The sequence below is a fragment of the Epinephelus lanceolatus genome, chromosome 18 (genome assembly GCF_041903045.1).
Source record: "Epinephelus lanceolatus isolate andai-2023 chromosome 18, ASM4190304v1, whole genome shotgun sequence".
Classification (NCBI taxonomy): Eukaryota; Metazoa; Chordata; class Actinopteri; order Perciformes; family Serranidae; genus Epinephelus; species Epinephelus lanceolatus.
In genome coordinates, this window is record NC_135751.1 from 35617991 (window position 1) to 35637812 (window position 19822).

The 19822-nt window shown below is 41.0% G+C and overlaps 1 protein-coding gene across 1 annotated transcript; it reads left to right on the forward strand.

Moving 5' to 3' along the window:
- Positions 1-1835: 1835 nt before the first annotated feature.
- On the forward strand, positions 1836-19715 carry LOC117268518 (ADP-ribosylation factor-binding protein GGA1-like). Its single transcript, XM_033645057.2, has 17 exons — positions 1836-1930; positions 4880-4964; positions 5884-5959; positions 7741-7839; positions 7932-8055; positions 8194-8294; positions 8420-8500; positions 8943-9080; positions 9185-9266; positions 12012-12125; positions 12269-12421; positions 12534-12607; positions 12748-12935; positions 15756-15982; positions 16070-16239; positions 16388-16498; positions 18419-19715. The coding sequence occupies exons 1-17, from the start codon at positions 1888-1890 to the stop codon at positions 18527-18529; spliced, it is 1977 nt and encodes a 658-aa protein (XP_033500948.1). The 5' UTR covers positions 1836-1887; the 3' UTR covers positions 18530-19715.
- Positions 19716-19822: the final 107 nt, after the last annotated feature.

Here is a 19822-nt window from a genome sequence, read left to right on the forward strand (position 1 = left end):
AATATATGGATTTTATTTAATAATCAAAACTTAGGTTCATTACAGGCCATTTCCGCATGCTTCCTCTCAGTTTTTGCCTTTTTTTTAAAAAAAAAAAAAAAAAAAAGGAAGATTTTGTCGGTCATAAAGTTTAAAACAGTACTTCCGGTTAAACAGTTTAAACTGTTACGTCAGATTTTCTCACGTAAAAATATAACTTTTTGTGAGCATATTAAGTTGTTGTTTTGTGATGTGAAGATTTTGTCAGTCGTAAAGTTTAAAACAGTACTTCCGGTAACGTCCGGTAAAATAATTTAAATAAAACTACAGCAGCATCAACTTTTCGAGTCTTAAAACAAAAAAAAAACCCTAAGCGACGAATCTTAACAAGTTTAAGAATAATAATAAAGTAAACGTACCTTGTTTCAAATTTAATTTTATCAATAGATAAATGTTGGTGGCCGCACAAACCAAATGGACTGCTTTTATTTTGAAAGGAGTTTTACTCCGGTATGTTTCTGGTTTCTCGCTTGACGCAGCTCTATGATAATAGATATTAAGTTGCTAGAATGGTTATTCCCATTTAAGTTTTTATTTAATTTATTTTATTTTTGAACATACACAAAATGACAAAATAGCAAATTGTATTCAGTGATGAAGCCCGCTTCAGAGGCAGCAAACTGAGTGCCTCCACCTAAAAAAAAAAAAAGTTAACATTTTCCAAGGCTATAAAGAACACAAAAATTAACATACAGAAAATGTTATGACAACATAAATGTTATCTATTGGTTAATCTATTAGTTGTTTGTTTGTATTTAATTTTTGTTTTGTAGTTTCCTGTTTTTTGGTTGTATTTTGTTTCTTTTTGCCTTGGATTTTTAATTATATATTTGTTTTACTCCGTGAAATAATTTTTGCTTGAGTGGACCCCAGAAATAGTGGTTGCTACCTTGGCAGTGACTAACTGGGATTCAAATGAATAAGAAAAATAAAAACAAATATATGTCACAACAACAACAGTGTGAGATGTGTATGAAATATGTATGTACATTTGAGTATGTGTGTCTTTGTGCATCTTTGTGTGCATGAATGAGTGTGTGCAGGTCCGTTTATCATTTATAATTATCTGTAGCTATTTGGTCATGGACATTGGCTTTGATTTGGCATATGATACATAAAATTATTAGGGTAAATATGACAACTCTGTGAAAGATTTTAGTTTAAAAGACAACTTTTTTTTATTACATTAATAATAATTAATATCAGTTAATGCACAGCAAAATTGTTCTTAGCTTCAATTAACATGTGCATGTTAGAAACAATTACAGGGAACTGTTTACATACTGTAGCTTGATATTATATAGATTAATGTTTTTCATTTTCAGATGTCTCTTCTATTCACTCTTGTTTAAAAAAATATTCTTTATTTCACATTTCCTTGTGAGCATAGAGACAATAGTATGAGGGAACACAAGGAACAACAAAGAGACAGACGGACAATGCCTGGGGTTACAAACAAATTCTGATGCAGATAAATGAAAGATATGCAATGAAATTATAATAACATTATAACAGAACTGTAAACTTAGTGCACAAATTAGGGGTTTTCACAGCTTTTGTATTGGTTGAGGCATATAAAGTCCTGATGTAGGCTTCTGCTTCATTTTCAAAAGCACAGAAAGAGGGGTTGATTTTTAATACCTTATATTTATGGATATAAAACTTGGCCAGCTTAAAAGAAATCTCTTTAACTTTGTTAACAAGTAGATATCTACTAGGAAGAGACAGTTTATTCCAGGTTGCTGTTACATACGGGACTCTTCTATGCGCTCTAGTTCTATGTCTCTACTGCTTCTACGTGTCCGTGCGTCCCTCGCGAGACCGAAGCCCCACATAAATCTCGTAGTGATGGCTGCACCGCCCGATACGGAGAGTTTGGAGTCTCGTATCAGTGAGTATTTTAAACTTATTTAACCGAGCAGGTGTTGCCTAGAGACCCGGGCACCTTCTAATTATCACCTGTGAGCTGTTGTGGATGAGATGACAGCTCACCACAGCCGCTCGTGCCCCAGCAGAGGGGACTCGGACCCTGCCGCCACATCCAGGATGCTAACCTAGCTCCGGAGCTGCTGCTGCTGCCAGCTGTCAACACACAACACAGCCAGGCGTAGCGTTAGGTTTGCGGCTCCATAGCTCAGCTAGGAGGCGGTTGACAAGACCGTGGGGACCCCGTTTATAGTCACAGAGGTTACAGTGTGATTACGGCAAAGCTATGGCCTCGGAGGAAAGTTCTAGACGAAGCAGTGTGACACAGTGCGACTACCGACAGCTAGCTAGCTAGCGTGACACTGTGTTAGCACCTGCCCTGTGTATCCCTGTGCACGGTGGCATGCTGGGGTTATGTGGCAGAGACTTAATGAATTTTAAATCATGGAGGCACTCAGGCAGGCCGGAGGCCTTCTTGGGTGCTCAGCTAAAGTTTTTATGCATGTTAAACATTTAATGTAACATCTGTATAAGGTGAAGATATTCTGGGTATGAATGTTGATGCTCTCATTCATTAACGTAAAAATAAACGTTAACATATTCTGAGTTGCCAGTTTAGCCACTGCTAGCTGACGTAACACAGACTATAATACAAAATATAGTACACAAATGTAGTAAACCCTGATCCTACCTTCATGATGGTTATGTTTTTATTCAAAAGCACATGCCCCGTGCACAGCACTGTCAGTCCTCATAGCATGGTGCAGGTGATGGCAGGAAACACCAGACTGATAGTAAACAAGTAAATGCCCTGCACACAAAAGGGCTGAATTGCTTCTTCTTTTAATTTGATCTTCATTTGAAATGCTGCAAACACTGCATTTCGCCCATGGCTTTATACAACAAAATACACAGGTGTTTTTAACATGGCTGCAGCTGCACTGAATCACATCAGCAGCAAGGTGAATAATTGGCTGAGTAGACTTCATATATGGTCACATCTACATGCGTATCATTTGAGAATATCGCAAGTCATATAAACAGTTAGACATAGCTCATGACACACTGCTATTATTTGCTTAAATCACTGAACTCGACAGGCTTATATTTGAGACAGGCCTTTGATTCCTTTCACATAACACTGTTGCTCAGCAAAAATCAAATCAAGTTTATAAAAACAGCCGCAGTTGACCAAAGTGCACTAGAAATTGAAAGAGTGACACAGGAATATATCCTCCTGAGACCCTGTGCCCTCATGAGGACACAGAGTCATAACATTTTGGGTTTACTCGACCTTATACTCGATTCTATAACTTGGACCTGTTGTCCTCATTTGTGGACACTTTTTTTTGTGTCATCTAGTGGCAGTAAGAGCTCAATACAGTAATCCATGTAAAAACAAGATGGCAGCCATGTCTGCCAAGTCAGTCTGCAGCTGATCCCAAAACAAAAGTGGACAAGGTCCAAAACCTGATCACATTTTATGGTTGAAACTTGTTTACTTATGATTAATAATGTTTGTAGTTTGATATGGCAACACATTTGACCGATTTTAGCAACAGGAACAAGTACTCATTTGAAGACATTGGGACTTTATTATCGTTGACAGTGTTTTAGTTTTTTATACTTATTGGGTCCTACCAATCACACATTAATTAAAAATGCATACCAAACAAAAGTTCAGGTCTCAGAACATGTACACAAATATAAAACAGAATAACACTGGCAAGAGCAATTACACACATAAAAAGATGATAAAATACTAAAATATTAAAACCACTACAAACAATCAAAGGCCGTTGAAAACCTGTATGTCTTAAGCTTTGTCTTATAAGTGTCACTGGAGGGGAGCATTTGATTGAGAGTGAAAAGCTGTTCCAGAGCTTTGGAGCAGCTACCACAACAATCTCCTTTACCCACCAGCCTCGATCGTGGGGCGGTAAAAGGACATTGTTCTGAGGATCTAAGAAGTCGGGAGTTGGAGTAGGGGCAGAGAAGTTCAGCAAGATGGGAAATAGGATCAAACTGTTTATTTGAACCAGTATGATTATTACTTGTATACAAATTAGGCTGCCAGTAACATATTAATGATGTGTTATAACACTCGTTTCACGGCACCCGACACAACACCACTTTACAAAATACCTGTCAAGATAAAGATATATTGTGAAACAAGTTCACAAGAACAACCATCAGTTCACTTAAATAGAATCCAAGAGCACAAAATCCCTACATACAGAGGGGGAGGAGGGGAAATAAGGAGGGAGCATCCTGCCTTTTCTCTCCCTCACTCAGGTACAATCACCTGAAGTCAGCAAAAACATGCAGATCTGCAATTATGACCAGAAAGAGCTTAAATCTAGTGTCTCGTTGAGGCCGTCCAAAATCCATTATGCCTTCCTTTGCAGCAACTTTTGGACCAGGTTTCCTCCCCTTGGGCTGGGGGGAATCATCTATATACTAGTAAATTTCAGAGAGGCAGCAGGGAAATGTGTTATAGTTTCATAGATTAAATTAAGAAGCAGCCCTCGTGTGCCGTGCGTCTACTTATTTGTTAGGTTTTTGCTGTGATTCTATTGCACTGTAGTGAAGTGTTTCAAATATTTTGTTACCCTCAATGATTCAGAAAAGGCTGCACAAGATAGGTGTGCCTAATAAAGTGGCAGCTGGGTGTAGAAACTGAACACTACTAATTTCACACAGGTGAAAAAGTTAAGTAAGTCCAGAAAGATAAATGCTTTCATGGTAATTCAATCTTTACCACTAGGACAGTGTGTTATTTAATATCACAACAGTTACTGTGATGAAAACCTCAGTCAGCTGTAATCTAATCTCAGAACAACAATTGTGATGTAATGGAGTCAGTAACATCTTTCACCGCTGTTGTCTGACATCTCGTTTACTGACATTTCAGACAGAGCCACAAACCCACTCAACAGAGACACAGACTGGAGCAGCATCCATGCCTTCTGTGACCAGCTCAACAATGATTTGGAGGGGTAAGAGGAGGCCATGCTTCATACCTTAATTATGGTCTGGTTAATGCAGATCCAAGGGTATAAATCCTGGAGACCCCAGCTGTGATATTGGACATGTTTTCTAAGTTTTCTCAGTTGAAATTAAAATCATTCAAATCTTTCATCTTTGTTAACTTAGCTGAACTTTAATGCTAATTAACACGTATTTAATTTGCAACCTGCATGTTAAAACAGTAGACCTTTAGGGCTACTACAGGTCTTACTTAACTCTGCACACTAGGCATGTAAAGACAATTCATTCATTCTTTGTAACTGCTTATCCTGTAAGGGAGGCAGGGTTCACCCTGGACATGTCGCCAGACTATCACAGGGCTGACACATAGAGACAGACAACCATTCACACTCACACCTACGGACAATTTAGAGTCACCAGTTACCTGCATGTCTTTGGACTGTGGGAGGAAGCTGGAGCACCTGGAGAAAACTCACGCTGACACAGGGAGAACATGCAAACTCCACACAGAGGGGTTCGAAACAGGAACTCTCTTGCTGTGGTTATACAATGCTAACCACTGCACCACCATGCTACCTGTAAAGATAATAATTATAAAAAACACACACACCAAAGCCACAGTTTCTTTGTAGGTGAGGAAAATTACATTACAAGTTTCCTGTTTGGTGTTCATCATGTTGGGATTTTCAGCAGTCACTCTCAATTGTTTTAAAAGTTATTATGTGGTTGATATCAGTGTTAACGTTGACATTTAAACACTGAAAACACTTTTAAAAATCCCACAATATAATTACAGTAATAAGGGAAACAATAGGAATGGATATCTTGCTCAGCACTAATTGCAGCACACTTTACAACACTTGCACTTGCTCACTTGCTGTGGGCACAGCTCTGGACATTGAGTATTGTTTATGACTTGTGTTGCAGACCTCAGCTGGCCACCAGACTCCTGGCTCATAAGATCCAGTCTCCACAAGAGTGGGAGGCCATGCAGGCCCTGCTGGTAAGTTAAGATCTGAGCCAAGATCTGTCATAATTACCCTCCTCAGTAGTAACTGTTACACTGGGTTTTAAAGCATTCTTTCGTGTCTCAGTTTTTCTATTCTTAGGGAGCTTTCAGACCTAGAGTCATCTCCTTTGGTCCAAATCAGGGAATAATTTTGTTCCAAAGTTGTATAATTGCCTAGAGTTGGTTCGTGTTCTCATGGCAGCATTTACAAGCGGACCAGATCAAATGCCTTGTGTGGGAAAGCTGCTCTTGATTGGTCAGAATTTCCATGTGGGAAAAATCCAGGAAGTAAAGCAAACGTTGAAGAAGAGTACACTTGCAAGATAAATGTGACACTTTCTAATGTCACAATGGAGGAACAACTACGCAGGTTGATTTTAGCGCTGCTCATCGTGGACTATATTGCTGTCATTGTTCATTTTAGTCAAACCATACAGTTTGAAAACGAGGCGCGGCTCCAACTAGAAAACAATGTTTTGATGCATTGGATGTGCTGAATGTGCATATTAAGGCAGTACAGGAGGAGGTGCACATTAATAATCCTCCAGGACTGTAACGTGCTCATGTTTAACCCAAACAATGTGTCATGTGACTGCAGTTGGTTCAGATCCAGGTCGGAACACATTCTCACCGCAAGCAAACAGCATGTTTGTCATTTGTAACTGGACCGAGACCACCTCGTCAAGAAGGTCTTGGTCTTCATTTATTCATTTATTTATTTCCTTTTGACCCCTCCCTGGGGTATAAGGGACAAACAAAAATAGCATTAACAAATCAAAGCAGGCGGCAACCAATGTACAACAAAATAAATAACAGAATTAGTGTACATACATAAGTCTTTGAAGAGAAGAAAAACAAATCAAGAGAAACTACTCAGGATTTTCTTTAAAAGTTTCAACAAATTTGACAAAACCTTTACTTTGAGACGACATTAACTTTTGAAACTTGTAAATATTTGGATTTACTCTATAGAACTGTCCGACAAACTCTGGTTGTTTTGGTGCGCACCTGAGTGTGATTGCTGTGTTCACACCTGCCCAAACGAACCACACTGAGGGGGCAAACAAACTTGCGTTCGATTGAAGTGAACCAAACAGGACAGGTGTGAAAGCACCCTCAGACTCTTGTGATTTTTTTACCTCGCTTTTTAGATAGAGACTAAAGATAACTTTTGGCAGATTTCATCTACACATTTTCTAGGGGCTCCCAGAAATCCATACGCATCAAACCCTTAATCAGACAAGTGTAGTAGAGCATTGGTTCCCAAGTGGTGGGTCGTGGTCCAAAAGTGGGCCCCAGGTCCATTTTGAATGAGCCACAAGTGACTCAAGAATGTGTGAAGTTTGTAAAAAACACATTTTACTTTGGAGTATAGTGGATTCCCAGCACAGAGCTTTTTTTCAGCATTTCCTGCTGTAGACTTAGTAGCTTTCTGACAGCTACTCAACAGAGACAGCAAACTAGCTCGACAGCATGGCCAAATGCAAGTGTGACGCTGAATAGATTAAACTGTTTGGACTTGGAACTAATGACTAAGAATACATCTGGACACTGTGGCTAGTCCAGTTGGGAACCACTGCAGTAGAGGATGTTAGATTTTTAAATGAATCTGTGTTCCCACTTACGTTCTCAACAATATATAGTAACGCAACAGAAACTGACCTAAATTTACCTCGACTGTTTGTCTAAATATGTAATAAATAGTTAGAAGAAGCATACTTTTTAGAGCATGGTGTTCAGTTTCTGTTTCATTTTTACTTGTATTTATTCTCTAGGTCCTGGAGACGTGTATGAAAAGCTGTGGAAAAAGGTTTCACAGCGAAGTGGGAAAGTTCCGTTTTCTCAATGAACTCATCAAAGTAGTTTCTCCAAAGGTAAGACTGTCTGAGTGCATCTGTGTTTTACAGACTGATTTTTTTCTGTTGTATGTGAATCACTTGTTTGTTGCCCTCATTCCTCCACTCAGTACCTGGGCTCACGCTCACCAGAGCCAGTAAAAAAGAAGGTTTTGGAGTTGATATATAGCTGGACGTTGGGGTTACCTGATGAAGCCAAGATCTCAGATGCCTATCAGATGCTGAAGAAACAAGGCAAGAGGCCATTTGATTAATTGTAATATTATAACTTCTTGGGGTTGCAGCTTAAGTCTGTTTTTAAGATTAAATTGGATAAAATTCTTTACATATTAACAAATGCCATCTTGTTGATATTCTGCATTTTTAAATCAGGTATTATTAAACAAGACCCAGAGCTGCCACCTGACAAACTACTGAACCTTCCTCCACCCAGACCCAAGAATGCCATTTTTGAGGATGAGGAGAAGTCAAAAGTAAGGACAAATATGACCTGAGCCACTGTGCATGCTGTCTTTTGATCATCATCATTCTCGTCTCCCGTTTGGGATTTGTGAAACCTGTTCACTCATGCCTCGCCATGCGAACTCTGCTTTGTCAGATGTTGTCTCGCCTGTTGAATAGCTCGCACCCCGAGGACCTGAAAGCTGCCAACAAACTCATCAAGGAAATGGTCCAAGAGGTAAACCTGTTTCCTTCTCCTTCCTGCTCCTTTTATAAATCATACGTTCCTGTTATACATTAACTGCACCTCCACTTTTTAGCGCTGCAGATATGTGGTCTTGTGTGAGATTTGTAAGGAAAGGAGTAAAATACCAGAGTGCTGCACTCTTGAAAGAAACATTAACTGAATGAGGAAATGGGTTGGTTGCCCTCGGGGGTTTTGTGTGTCACTGGCGGAGTGATTCAGCAGGAGTGCAGAGTAAATTTGTCCTGATTTCAGGGGTTATAGGAACTGCTCTTTGCTCTCCCCAGACTTTTATAATGGCCTCTGCCTGACCTTGCTGTACTTCCCCATTCATGCTATATTTTTGTATTTTCATTGTTTGTCCCTGCAGCTTGCTTCATGTAACATCATTAACTTACATGAGCACGTGTTTATGGTCACACCATTCATGTTGCAGGATCAGAAGCGAGCAGAGAAGGTGTCGAAGCGGGTGAATGCCATTCAGGAGGTGAAGGAGAGCGTCAGTCTGCTGACTCAGCTCCTGCAGGACTACGACAGCAGCACCAACAATCAGAGCAATGCTGAGCTCATTCAGGTGAGCTGAGAGATGCTTTTAATTACAGGGAAAGTGTTCATTGTATACACAATGGTAACTGTAGTGGAAAGTATAGTAGTATAATGTGTGTTTTGTGCTGTCAGGACCTGTACCAGCGCTGTGAGAAAATGAGACCTACACTGTTCAGACTGGCAAGTGATACGGAGGACAACGATGAGGCTCTGGGTGAGTAGTATTGTTCATTCATCTGCCATTAAATATCACGATAAAAGGAATGATCTCTCCTTGTTTATTTGCTGCAGAAATGTTTTTAGCTCTATTAGTCCTCGCCAGGCAGAGCAAAAGACAATCTCACAAGGTTAACGTGTTGCATCATTCAACCGTCTAGGAGCCAGAAGATTTGTGACTACAAATGTGTACATAGAAATATGCGTATGCATTGTTTTCTTCAGATTTATAAAGCCATGTGCACACTTGATTCTGTTCTATAAATCTTGATCATTGTGGAGCTGAGTGCATGTGCATGAGTCTAATTTCCACACCCACAGTTCACCATAAATAAATGTAGAAACTAGGGCTGCCCCCAACTAAGAATGTTCGTAGTCGACCGATAGTCGTCATTTAGGGCCGACCATTTGCCTGCATGTTTACGATATTAATGTAATGATTAAATTATATATTTTGGTGGTTTGAGTTGAAGGTGTGAGAAAGAATAGTATCAGTAACATTGTTAACACTGTGCTACATTACAGAGAAATACAAAACCGTACTAATGAACCTTCATTAATATAGGCCTATTTTTTTTTTTTTTTTTTTTTAAGATTATTTTTATGGGCTTTTTGCCTTTATTGGACAGAGAGTGAAATGGGGAGACAGAGAGAGAGTGGGGACTGACATGCAGCAAAGGGCCATGAGCTGGATTCGAACCCCAGGCCACTGCAGTGAGGCGATGCCTCTGTACATGGGGCGCCGGCACTATCCACTATGCTACCAATGCCCCATATAGGCCTATATTTTATCTACAAGTGCACGTCACACACTGAGCGAGCTGCCTGTTAATGACGCTGTGGGCTAATGGGCATGTAGCTACTTCCATGTTTCAGATGATACCTCATGTTTGTAGTCGACCAATGAAGATGAGTTTACATATCACCTTGGGTTCGTCCTTCACCTTCTCAAAATGATCCCACACTTTGGATTTCCTGCCCGACATGTTATTAACTAGCCTGGAATAACCGCAGGTACCAGCCCTGGAAATTAACCTGACTCCTGTCTGACTGCTGAGCGTGGACACTTCCTGTGTCTGTCCTTTCAAATTAAATTCCCACATGGTCCAGTCATATAGGCTTTGATTTAATTTGACAAGGTGCAGCTCCTCAGAGTTTCAGGTTCATTTTTTTTTAGGGGCTATGCACATGCTGCATCTTTAACCACCTGGAAACTGGTTGCTCATCTTGTGCCTTTTTTGTGCCAGCTTTCAAGACCATGGTGGCAGGTTGTGTCTGAAGTTGCTAAACAACCTTAACAAGCACCATATAGCCTATTTACCTGAAATCCTGAGTGCCAAGCTGATCTTCTTCCAGGAGCTTTTTATAAGTGTGTAGGCCTATCGTCTGTGGGACAAGCTCTGGGTACCCCTGCACTAAGATGATCCGTATTTATCAGACTGAATATTTACAGAAGAAGGGAAAGATATCTGTCGGCTGTGATTGGTTTGTAACATGACTCCTGTCTGACTGCTGAGTGTGGCCACTTCCTGTGTCTGTCCTTTCAAATTAAGGTTTTGATATATTTTGACAAGGCACAGCTCCTAATAGTGTTTCAAGTTTTCACGTTTTCACGTGTTTGTTTTGTTTAATTTCTGCAACGAAGCAACCAATGAAATCTTGCTGACTAATAACCTTTCAACTCGACTAACATTTGGTCAGCAGGCTGAGTAGAAATGCCATCAAACATACATTTACATTACAATACTTGTTCCCCTTCATCACTTAATAATCCTGTCGATAAGGAATATGGTAAAAAAAAGTGCAATTTTACCAACTGCATCGCATCAGTGTCAGAGCAGCTGTCATACACACGGCTGTGGCAATTTGTAGCATCTGAGCAATTCATTCATCACTTCTGCAAACCATCATCGCAGGAAAATCGGAGTCATCATTACTGTTAAACGTCGCAAGGATGATCAATGAGTCATTCATCGCGCTCATGTTGAAAATGACTTCACAAAGTGCTTCACATGGTAAAATTAAACGATCACTTACAGGAAGATAAATGTTATGATGTGATGGCAGTCATCACTCATGAATAATTTAATATTAACTTCAAAATGTAGCTTTGATTTACATTTTACAGAGCGCTGTGTAGCTTGTAAAAATAACACAATTAGTGAACTTGGCAGGCAACCTAAAAACAATGTCATCCATCTGTCAACTTGTATTTAATCTCATCCCTATCATATCACCCACAGCTATCTCAGGTAAAATTATCTGTCTGCCTGGTCTGAAGAATGCGACAGGTACACAGGTGTCCTTACCGGACATTCTTCCTTTATAAAAACTGGTTTGTGTGTGGGGAAAAGGCGTACACATGTTTTTTTGTGCATGCATAGTTTCTGCATGGCCCTTGGTGTTTTCTATCTGAGAGGCCTCCAACAGGACACTGAAGTCAGGCTTCCTTGTTCTCCCAAAGTTGTGCCTGATAAGAGCACCAGAGACACGCCCGCAATACAAATATAGAATAATAGGAGCTGATCGTTGAAAGCTGATGCCAGTCAGTGTAAACGTATTATTACCACACAACATACTGCTCTTACAAACACATTAAGTGTCTAGATAGATAGATAAATAGATACGTGCTCTGATCCACCAGTTTATAAACAGTCTTTTTAGGCTCTAGTCCACACTGCTGCCCAGCAGGAGAGGCGTCACTTATGAATGTTATCGTAATATTTATCACGTCTTTCCACAGCTGAGATCCTGCAGGCCAACGACAGCCTGACTCAGGTCATCAACCAGTACAAACAGCAGGTGAAGGGGGAGATCGTAAACGGCAACAACACATTAAACACACAGAAACAAACAGGTGGGTGAAGCTCTGAGCACAGAAATACAGAAAGAGTGCTCAGTAGATTTGTTTTAGAGTTGGTCTATAAAAATGTTTAATGCAGAAACGTTTATAGAGTCAGATGTTCCTGTTTTTTGTTTTTGTCTGTTTGATATGAACAGGAGGAGGGACGGCACTGCTAGATCTGACAGGACTCGACACATCACCACAGTCGCCTCCGTCATTCCCAGAGTTCCCCACTCCAACAGACAGCCTCAACGCCCCCTCGCAAGAAATGGGGATCAGTCTCCTTGACGACGAGCTCATGTCACTCGGTAACAGCGTGTCACTACATAAAAGATGTTTGCAGGATATCGGTTGTGATGGTGTGGTGCTCTCTAGTTGAAACACAGTCCTAAATAGTGCCACCGCTTTGTGTACCGGCAGGTTTAAGTGAAGGAACACATACTTCAAACCCTCCGTCACAGCCTGAAGACTCCACAGCCTGGGACTCCTTCCAGGTGAGCGGAGGGATTATTAGTTACTGACGTCATTTGTCTAAAATTGCTTCTTCTTAAAAATCCGTCACTCTTGAAACAGCTCCACTATAATCAACCAGACATCTGTGCCGTTAATTTTCTCACTCACTTTCTACTTCCAGTCCTCTGACAGCATAGACGCAGACGTCCCAGCAGCACCCAGCCTCCTCCTGAGTCCAGACCCAGCCTCCAGCTCTCAGCCCCTCTCGTCTGGCTCCACCCCTGGAAACTCTGCCCTGGACGAGCTAGACCTGCTGGGGAAGACGCTGATGCAGCAGTCCCTGCCTCCAGAGGGCCTGCAAGTCAAATGGTATTTATAACACTATTAACACCGTCACATCACTGTGGGAATCTGCCTTACGTAAGCTCAAATATTTTGTAAGCTTCAGCCAGGTACGGTTGTCTACTTGGTATAGATCTGTAGTAAGTAGATTAGTGCAGTAGCAGCCACTGTTGGTAGGATTTCGGTCTAGTTTTCAAACATCAGACACTCCTAGAAAACAACCAGTCACTTTTCTAATTTCCTAAAATTGTCCGCACCAATTTCATATACTGTGTATGCCTTTAAATTGTAGTGTTGATTTATCCCTAATTAAACAATACAATGCATATATTTGCTGCAGTGATCAAGAGAAAATGCAAAGACAGATTTTATTCCCCTGTTTGAAAACATGCAGCTGCATAACAGTTACAAAATGCTCGTTGACGCCAGGCTTTCTGTGAAGTGCTGTAAAGTTTAGTTGATTCAAAACACACATTAAACACACATTAAACATGGCTTAATAGAGACAGTTTCAAACACAAGTACACAAATCAGCTTCACTATAACTCGCAGCATTCACAGACAAACACTTGTCTTTATCTGGACACATTTTCCCCACAAATACAACATGCTAACATCATTAGCACAAGCCTATGGCATTTTACATTATATAAATTAGCCTAGCAGCTAGCAGACTTTTCCTCCATTTTCTTCCACAACAGCAACATTTAACAAAGGTAACGTTACATAATTTAGCTCCATTACAACTCACAAGATTCACTGACAAAACAACTGTCTTATACTTAACATGTTTTCAAACAAAATATAACATGCTAACTTTATTAGCACAAGCCTGTAGCATTTTATATTGTATAAATTAGCCTAGCGACAAGCGGAGATTTCCTCCACTCATATGAAGCCAGTATAAATCACACAAAACATAAAATGTTATTTTAGTGGAAGCTTTATTGTCTTCACAATTTATTGTTTCTAATCTGTGAAATTAAAGTAAATAAAAGATTCGTTTCCACTGAGGGAAATGGTTTCAGCTTACAAAAATAGACGTGTCGTTAGATTTCTGGGGAGGTGCACGTCAGGATAAGGCTCAAAAAAGTGTTGCTGGAGAACTTGTGAATGAGTGAGTGGGGCGGAGCTGTGAGGAGAGTGTGAGAGAGGAGAGATGCATACTGATATGCTTCATGTAACGCAAGTTGACCCTATATCGATATTAACGGTGTTGTCTAAATTTATATCTTAAAGTATATTGATATATCGTACATAGTCGTTCTATCACCCAGCCCTACTGCAGTTCAGTTCAGCGTGTGGGGAGTGTGTGAGTGTGTGAGGTATGGCTGAGAAAGGGACTACTGTGTTGAGGGATAAGTTAGGAGAGGGCAGTGTAAGAGAACTTACTTGAAGGCCACTGCAAAGAAGTCCACCGGTGCATCCAAACAGGTTGCAGAATTCAGTGAAGAGTGCTTTCATCCCACCTGCTCCAGGGATCAGCACACTTCTTCCAGGAGTTATCTTGAACATTTACGCTGTCCAGACGATCCTTGTTTTAACTACTGTTCACTTTACTTTTAACCTTGTTTCTCCCTTTAAGGTTTTTGAGCAGAGAATGCCCGTAACTGAAGTAAACTTTGATTTTTTCTCCTTGAACCACTCTCAGTCCTCTTTGTTCTCTGCCTGCAGCTTGTTGATTGATTTCCCCCAGCTCACAGGTGTACCTAATTTATCTCCTCTCACTGCTCTCTGTCTCCACCTTCCTCTCCTGTCAGGAGTGCAAAGGGCTGTTCTGTCCTTTTTCCTTGTTTTGCTCCTCTCTACTACAAAATCAAATACAATTTCCATCGGATTTATAAGGGTTAACTTCCTCATGTTCCCACTGGACAAGAAGTAGTTTAAACTGGTGTTTTTTCGGCTTGTTCTCTCCTCCTCTACATGCAGTGATATGATCTCTGCAGCGCATTTTGGCTGAAGAAACAGCGCGACGGGTCAGAGGACAGAGCCTGAGGCTGTAGTGTCCCAGGTGCTATGCCTTCTGTGATCATAACGTTATGATGCCGGTATCAATTTAAACGTGTTGATTGTTTAGTGATATTAAAGACCCAGCTGTCCTAGGCTGGCTAACTTCACTACAGCCCAGGAGTTGTTCTAGTCGACTCCTCTTTTATGCTGCTTTCCTTAACTGTTGTCATCCAGAGAGAGTCCTGAACATGGTTATGTGTCAGATATGGGATATGTTTTGAATGTGCAGAAAGTGTTTGAATAAGAGCAGAAATCTTGCTGAAACACGAAGGAGCTATTTGTGTGCAGGAGTTTAAATGTTTTAAATATTGAATCAAATTGACATGAATAGGAGCCACATGCACATTCAAAGAGGACAGAAGAGTAAATCATGCTGACATGTGTTGACTCTGCAGCATAGACTATAAAAATAATGGACATAGCTACCATGATGCCACCCATTAGTGTGAAGACTCCCTTTTCGAAGCCTTTCGGCCGTCGCCATCTTGTTTTTTTTGGAGCCAGATGTGATCATATGTATCATATGTGTGTATGTGTATATCGTATGTGCTTGCTTCGTGTCTACATTGAATTTGATGCCACAAAAAATGCGTCATCTTTAAGGCCCCTTAATTATGTACAACTTTAGGCCTTACTAAAATGTATAATTGGTGAGTTACAGTTGTCACCCCAGACCCCGCCCCACTTTACGACCTCTTACTCTTCACTTTTTTATTGTGGCTGGCTCAAAAATGCTCCTCAGAAGTTCTCCTTGGAATTACTACATTGGGATTTTTAAAACTGGTGTATCCTTAAATTTAACCACTCAACAGATGCATTCTTAATTTTTCTTTTCAGGGACAAGCAGCAGTGCAAACCAACTCTGAGAGACCTCCAGAGCAAGTCTGGGGCCAGCATCACCCCAAACCCCATCCCAACCTTTGCTGCTGAACAGCCTGCACCTCTCAACTCTCAGCCCAGCCTCACAGCGACGTTGCTGGATATGTCCCCAACTCACACTGAGACTCCGCCTGCAGAAGTCACCCTGACTGATGTTTTTGTACCGCTAGAATCCATTAAGCCCAGTAAGTGAACTTAATGGCTTTACGCTTCTGCGCACCTGGAAGTGCAGATTTATTACACGCTCTCCTCCTCTGTCTCACTCTCTCCAGGTAGTCTGTTACCTGTGACTGTGTTTGATGGACACAGTCTGCGGGTTCTCTTTCACTTTGCTCGCGACTCGCCTCCGTCTCGTCCTGATGTGCTGGTGGTGATCATCTCCATGCTGTCGTCCGCCCCTGTCCCCGTCAAAGACATAGACTTCCAGACCACGGCTCCAAAGGTCAGCAGTAATAAAAGTTCAAGGCCTTTGTCTCCTGTTAGATTCAGTCAGCTAGATCGCTCACCTTGTAAATACATCGTCACTAAACCACTGCAGCAGTTTTTATTGTCTTAGTAAAGACAGAATGTTTGTTTTCTATCAACTGTAGTCTATGGCAGTGAAGCTGCAGCCGCCATCAGGAACAGAGCTCCCAGCATTCAACCCCATCCTTCCTCCTGCTGCTGTCACACAGATCCTGCTGCTGGCAAACCCAAACAAGGTAAGACTTTTATCCAGACACCACTAAGTGCATTTAAGGCGTGTCCAACCACTTGGCAAGTTAAACGGCACATAATATGGGCACAAAGTAAAGCACAAGGGGCAAAGGGGTTGTATTTAGTCCCTTCAGTCTGTGTCATCTGCTATTCCCTTTGAAAGCCAGGTGCACCTGCTATTTATATGGTGGATTTGGCAAATTGGAGAAGCGAGTGGTTTAATACAGAGAGTAATGCAGGAAGAGCAGTAATGTCACTGCAGCAAATATTGTGGGACATTAAAGCTCCAAAACTAAATACCGTAGTTACAAACTTGACAGAGGAAACAGAAATAAACATTTAGCTTCTAAAATAATCAGTAATGTTACACTGCTGCTCGTGTGTAAATGCACACAGTGTCTCCGCAGAGGACAATAGCTCTGCTCTCTGTGTTCACATTTTACACATTGGAGTTAATATTTTCCTCATTAATGATGGATTATTTCACCCACCCAAAACTCATTGTGAACCTGCCTATGTGGGCGCATCTTACAATCTAATAATGCACCATTTAAATAGCAGGGAAATACTGCGCCATTCTGACGTTAGATCGGGTTTTTGTTGGTCAATTGTGTTGGCCTGACCACACTTCATTTTCACATTTACACACCCCATGGCTGCACAGACGGGTCTAAGTACCTTTCCTACCTCAACAATGTGAGCAACTGCATGAAGATCACCCTCCACTCAATTTAAAAGGACAGGACAGTCCATGATAGTAACCACAAAGTCTTTCTCTGGTTTTGTTAAGTGTCAGTTGAAACTTCTCTCTCACTGTTAGATCAGTACATTAGCACCAGTGCAGCATTAGGCACCGATCACACAGAAAGCATTTTGCAGGTTGCAAAACGCAAGGTGCACCACACTAGTTTTTTTTTTTTTTTTAAATTTAATGCCACTAGTAAAAAAAAAAACGTGCTCAATCTGTCCTTTTTTCACAGTAATTAGCATCTAGTTCCTGACATGTTGAGGCAGAGGGTACTGTCTGTAGCTCTGGTTGAGGGTGAGAGGCTGTCAGCAGATAAACAAAATCTGTGTGGGTACATGAGACCCTAAAAAAGAGGGAGAACCACCAGTTGGTCCAGGAGCTTCTCCTCCGTGATGGCTGTTTTCAGGCATATTTTAGGATGACTCAGGGGCACTAGTTTCTCCTCCATCGTTAACAACTCTAAACTTGTTGTCGTGACCACCACAGAAGGCCCGCTTCTCCAATCATCTGATTGAACAATGGGGAAAAAAAGAGATGATGTAGGGTGCTTTTCTGCTCTAAGTTTGAGGGTTTTTTTAATTCGAGGAATTCAGAGCGCACCGGCAGAAACACGAGGTGCATCGCAACACAAGAACAGCGAGGAAAAAGCTTAATTCTCATATAAAACAATTACAAAAAGCTGCCTCCAGCTGCTTTAAGGCTTTCTGTGTGATTGGGGCCTAACGTGACACTCAGCTGACATCCACAGCAAAAAATAGAAAATCTCTGAATGAAAGTAACTCCTTGAAAAACATCCTACCCTGACTAAACTGCCTTCTTCACCAGTTGTGACAGTATTATAAGCTACAACTACATTTCACACTAAGTTGCATTCTATTAAAGTGACAAAAACAAGTAAAAGAACTCAAATAACATTCAACTTTAATGTTGAAATGACTGGGGGACGGACAAAATGACACTTAAATTGTTAATGCTACTTGTGAAGTGAACTGTGAAAGGCACATGGGCTGTAATGGGTGTGATGACTCGTCAGTTATCCTTGTTGTATCTCTGCGTAGTTCTTCTGACTCAACATTGAGATTAGCACAGAGGCTCTCTGGATGTTTAACTATAATTCAATCCACCTCTCTCATCCTGTGTGTGTGTGTGTGTGTGTGTGTGTGTGTGTGTGCTTCAGGAGAAAGTGCAGCTGCAGTACAGATTAACCTTCACCATGGGCGAGCAGGAGCACAGCGAGAGCGGCAGTCTAGAACAGTTTCCTCCTCCAGAGACGTGGGGGAACCTATAGCATTTAAACACAGCCACAACCTGACGGACTCTCTGCTTTCAGACTTCCTTCACCAACTGTCAAACTCAACACTCTGCATACGCCCATTTTTCCTTGGTAAACACATTGTACTTTCTTTGACTGGTATCGATTACTTTCCTCGGATTACGCTCATGCTCGGTCAGTGTCACGTGTGTATGCTTTGCTCTAAATGTGCGTCTAGGTCTAGTCTGCTGTGTGTGGCTGCTTCGACACAAACCTGCGACTGCTTCCCTCAGAGCTGTTGCAGACTTGTCACATTGTTTTTAACAGACAGTTAAACACCAAATGTGTGCCTGGTGTCAGTTAGGATCAATTATCAGTTGCGTTTACCCTCACCTCTGCATGCACTTCCAACATGGGACACAATGTTTGCAAAATCCTGCACACCACGAGAGAAAGGACATAGGCATCACACAGACTCAGCTCATCTTAGTTTGCAAAACAAACCTATACTTAATCAATGTTGTGTGGTGTGTATTTTGTGACGGGTGAATATCGCTCATGATTTCTTTTGGAACGACAGAGTCCACTTTTTGATTTGCACAGAATGATTTTTTTGATTGTACTGTTTTCCTGTCTTTTCTCCATCTTGTGTAAAAAATACTGTAACATCAGAGTTGTGTATCATCTGCCATATGTGCCTATTTTGCAGTTCTAACATTTAACTTTGAGCGTGTTTGAATGGATTTGTTTTTCTCATCTGTTACACACTAGGTCTGCAGTTTGTCTGAGATACACATCAGCTACATTATAACCTTAAATTTTTAATATATTCAAAGCATTTTCAGTAGAATATGAGTTGAATTTTGACTAATCTTTTCTTTAGCTTGTGATTTAAGTTAATATTTCAGCGTTTATTGGGGAAAAACTGAGTATCAAAAACTTGAGCACATGCAAACTGAGATGACCCCCGAGTGCTCTGAGCAGTGTTCGTCTCAAACATGTTCAACTTGTTTCTACAGTCTGCGATGCATGTCAGCCACGCTGAACACCTCCTCCTCCCCACAGGCTCTCAATCACATTCCGCTGCACTAATCTCCAATACGACTGCTTTGTAAATACCAATGACGGCAGTCCTGTTATGTACATTTGAGTTGTGCAATGTGCAAGAGCATAACACTGGTAAAATATTCCAACTGGGTAATAAAGTTTTTTTTCTTGGTGAGATTAAGGCCTGTTTATTTGTGTTTCTCCTCTCAACACATTATGGCTGAATCCAAATGTCCACCCTCGCAGACTTCGTGTACGTACTGTGGATTATTAAATCAGTGA

Bases quoted from the DNA above. Each gene is read 5' to 3' on its own strand.
- LOC117268518 (XM_033645057.2), top strand. From the start codon at position 1,888: ATGGCTGCACCGCCCGATACGGAGAGTTTGGAGTCTCGTATCA. The intron at 8,295-8,419 runs GTAAGGACAAAT...CTGCTTTGTCAG, and splicing joins AGGATGAGGAGAAGTCAAAA to ATGTTGTCTCGCCTGTTGAA. The intron at 12,608-12,747 runs GTGAGCGGAGGG...TTCTACTTCCAG, and splicing joins CAGCCTGGGACTCCTTCCAG to TCCTCTGACAGCATAGACGC.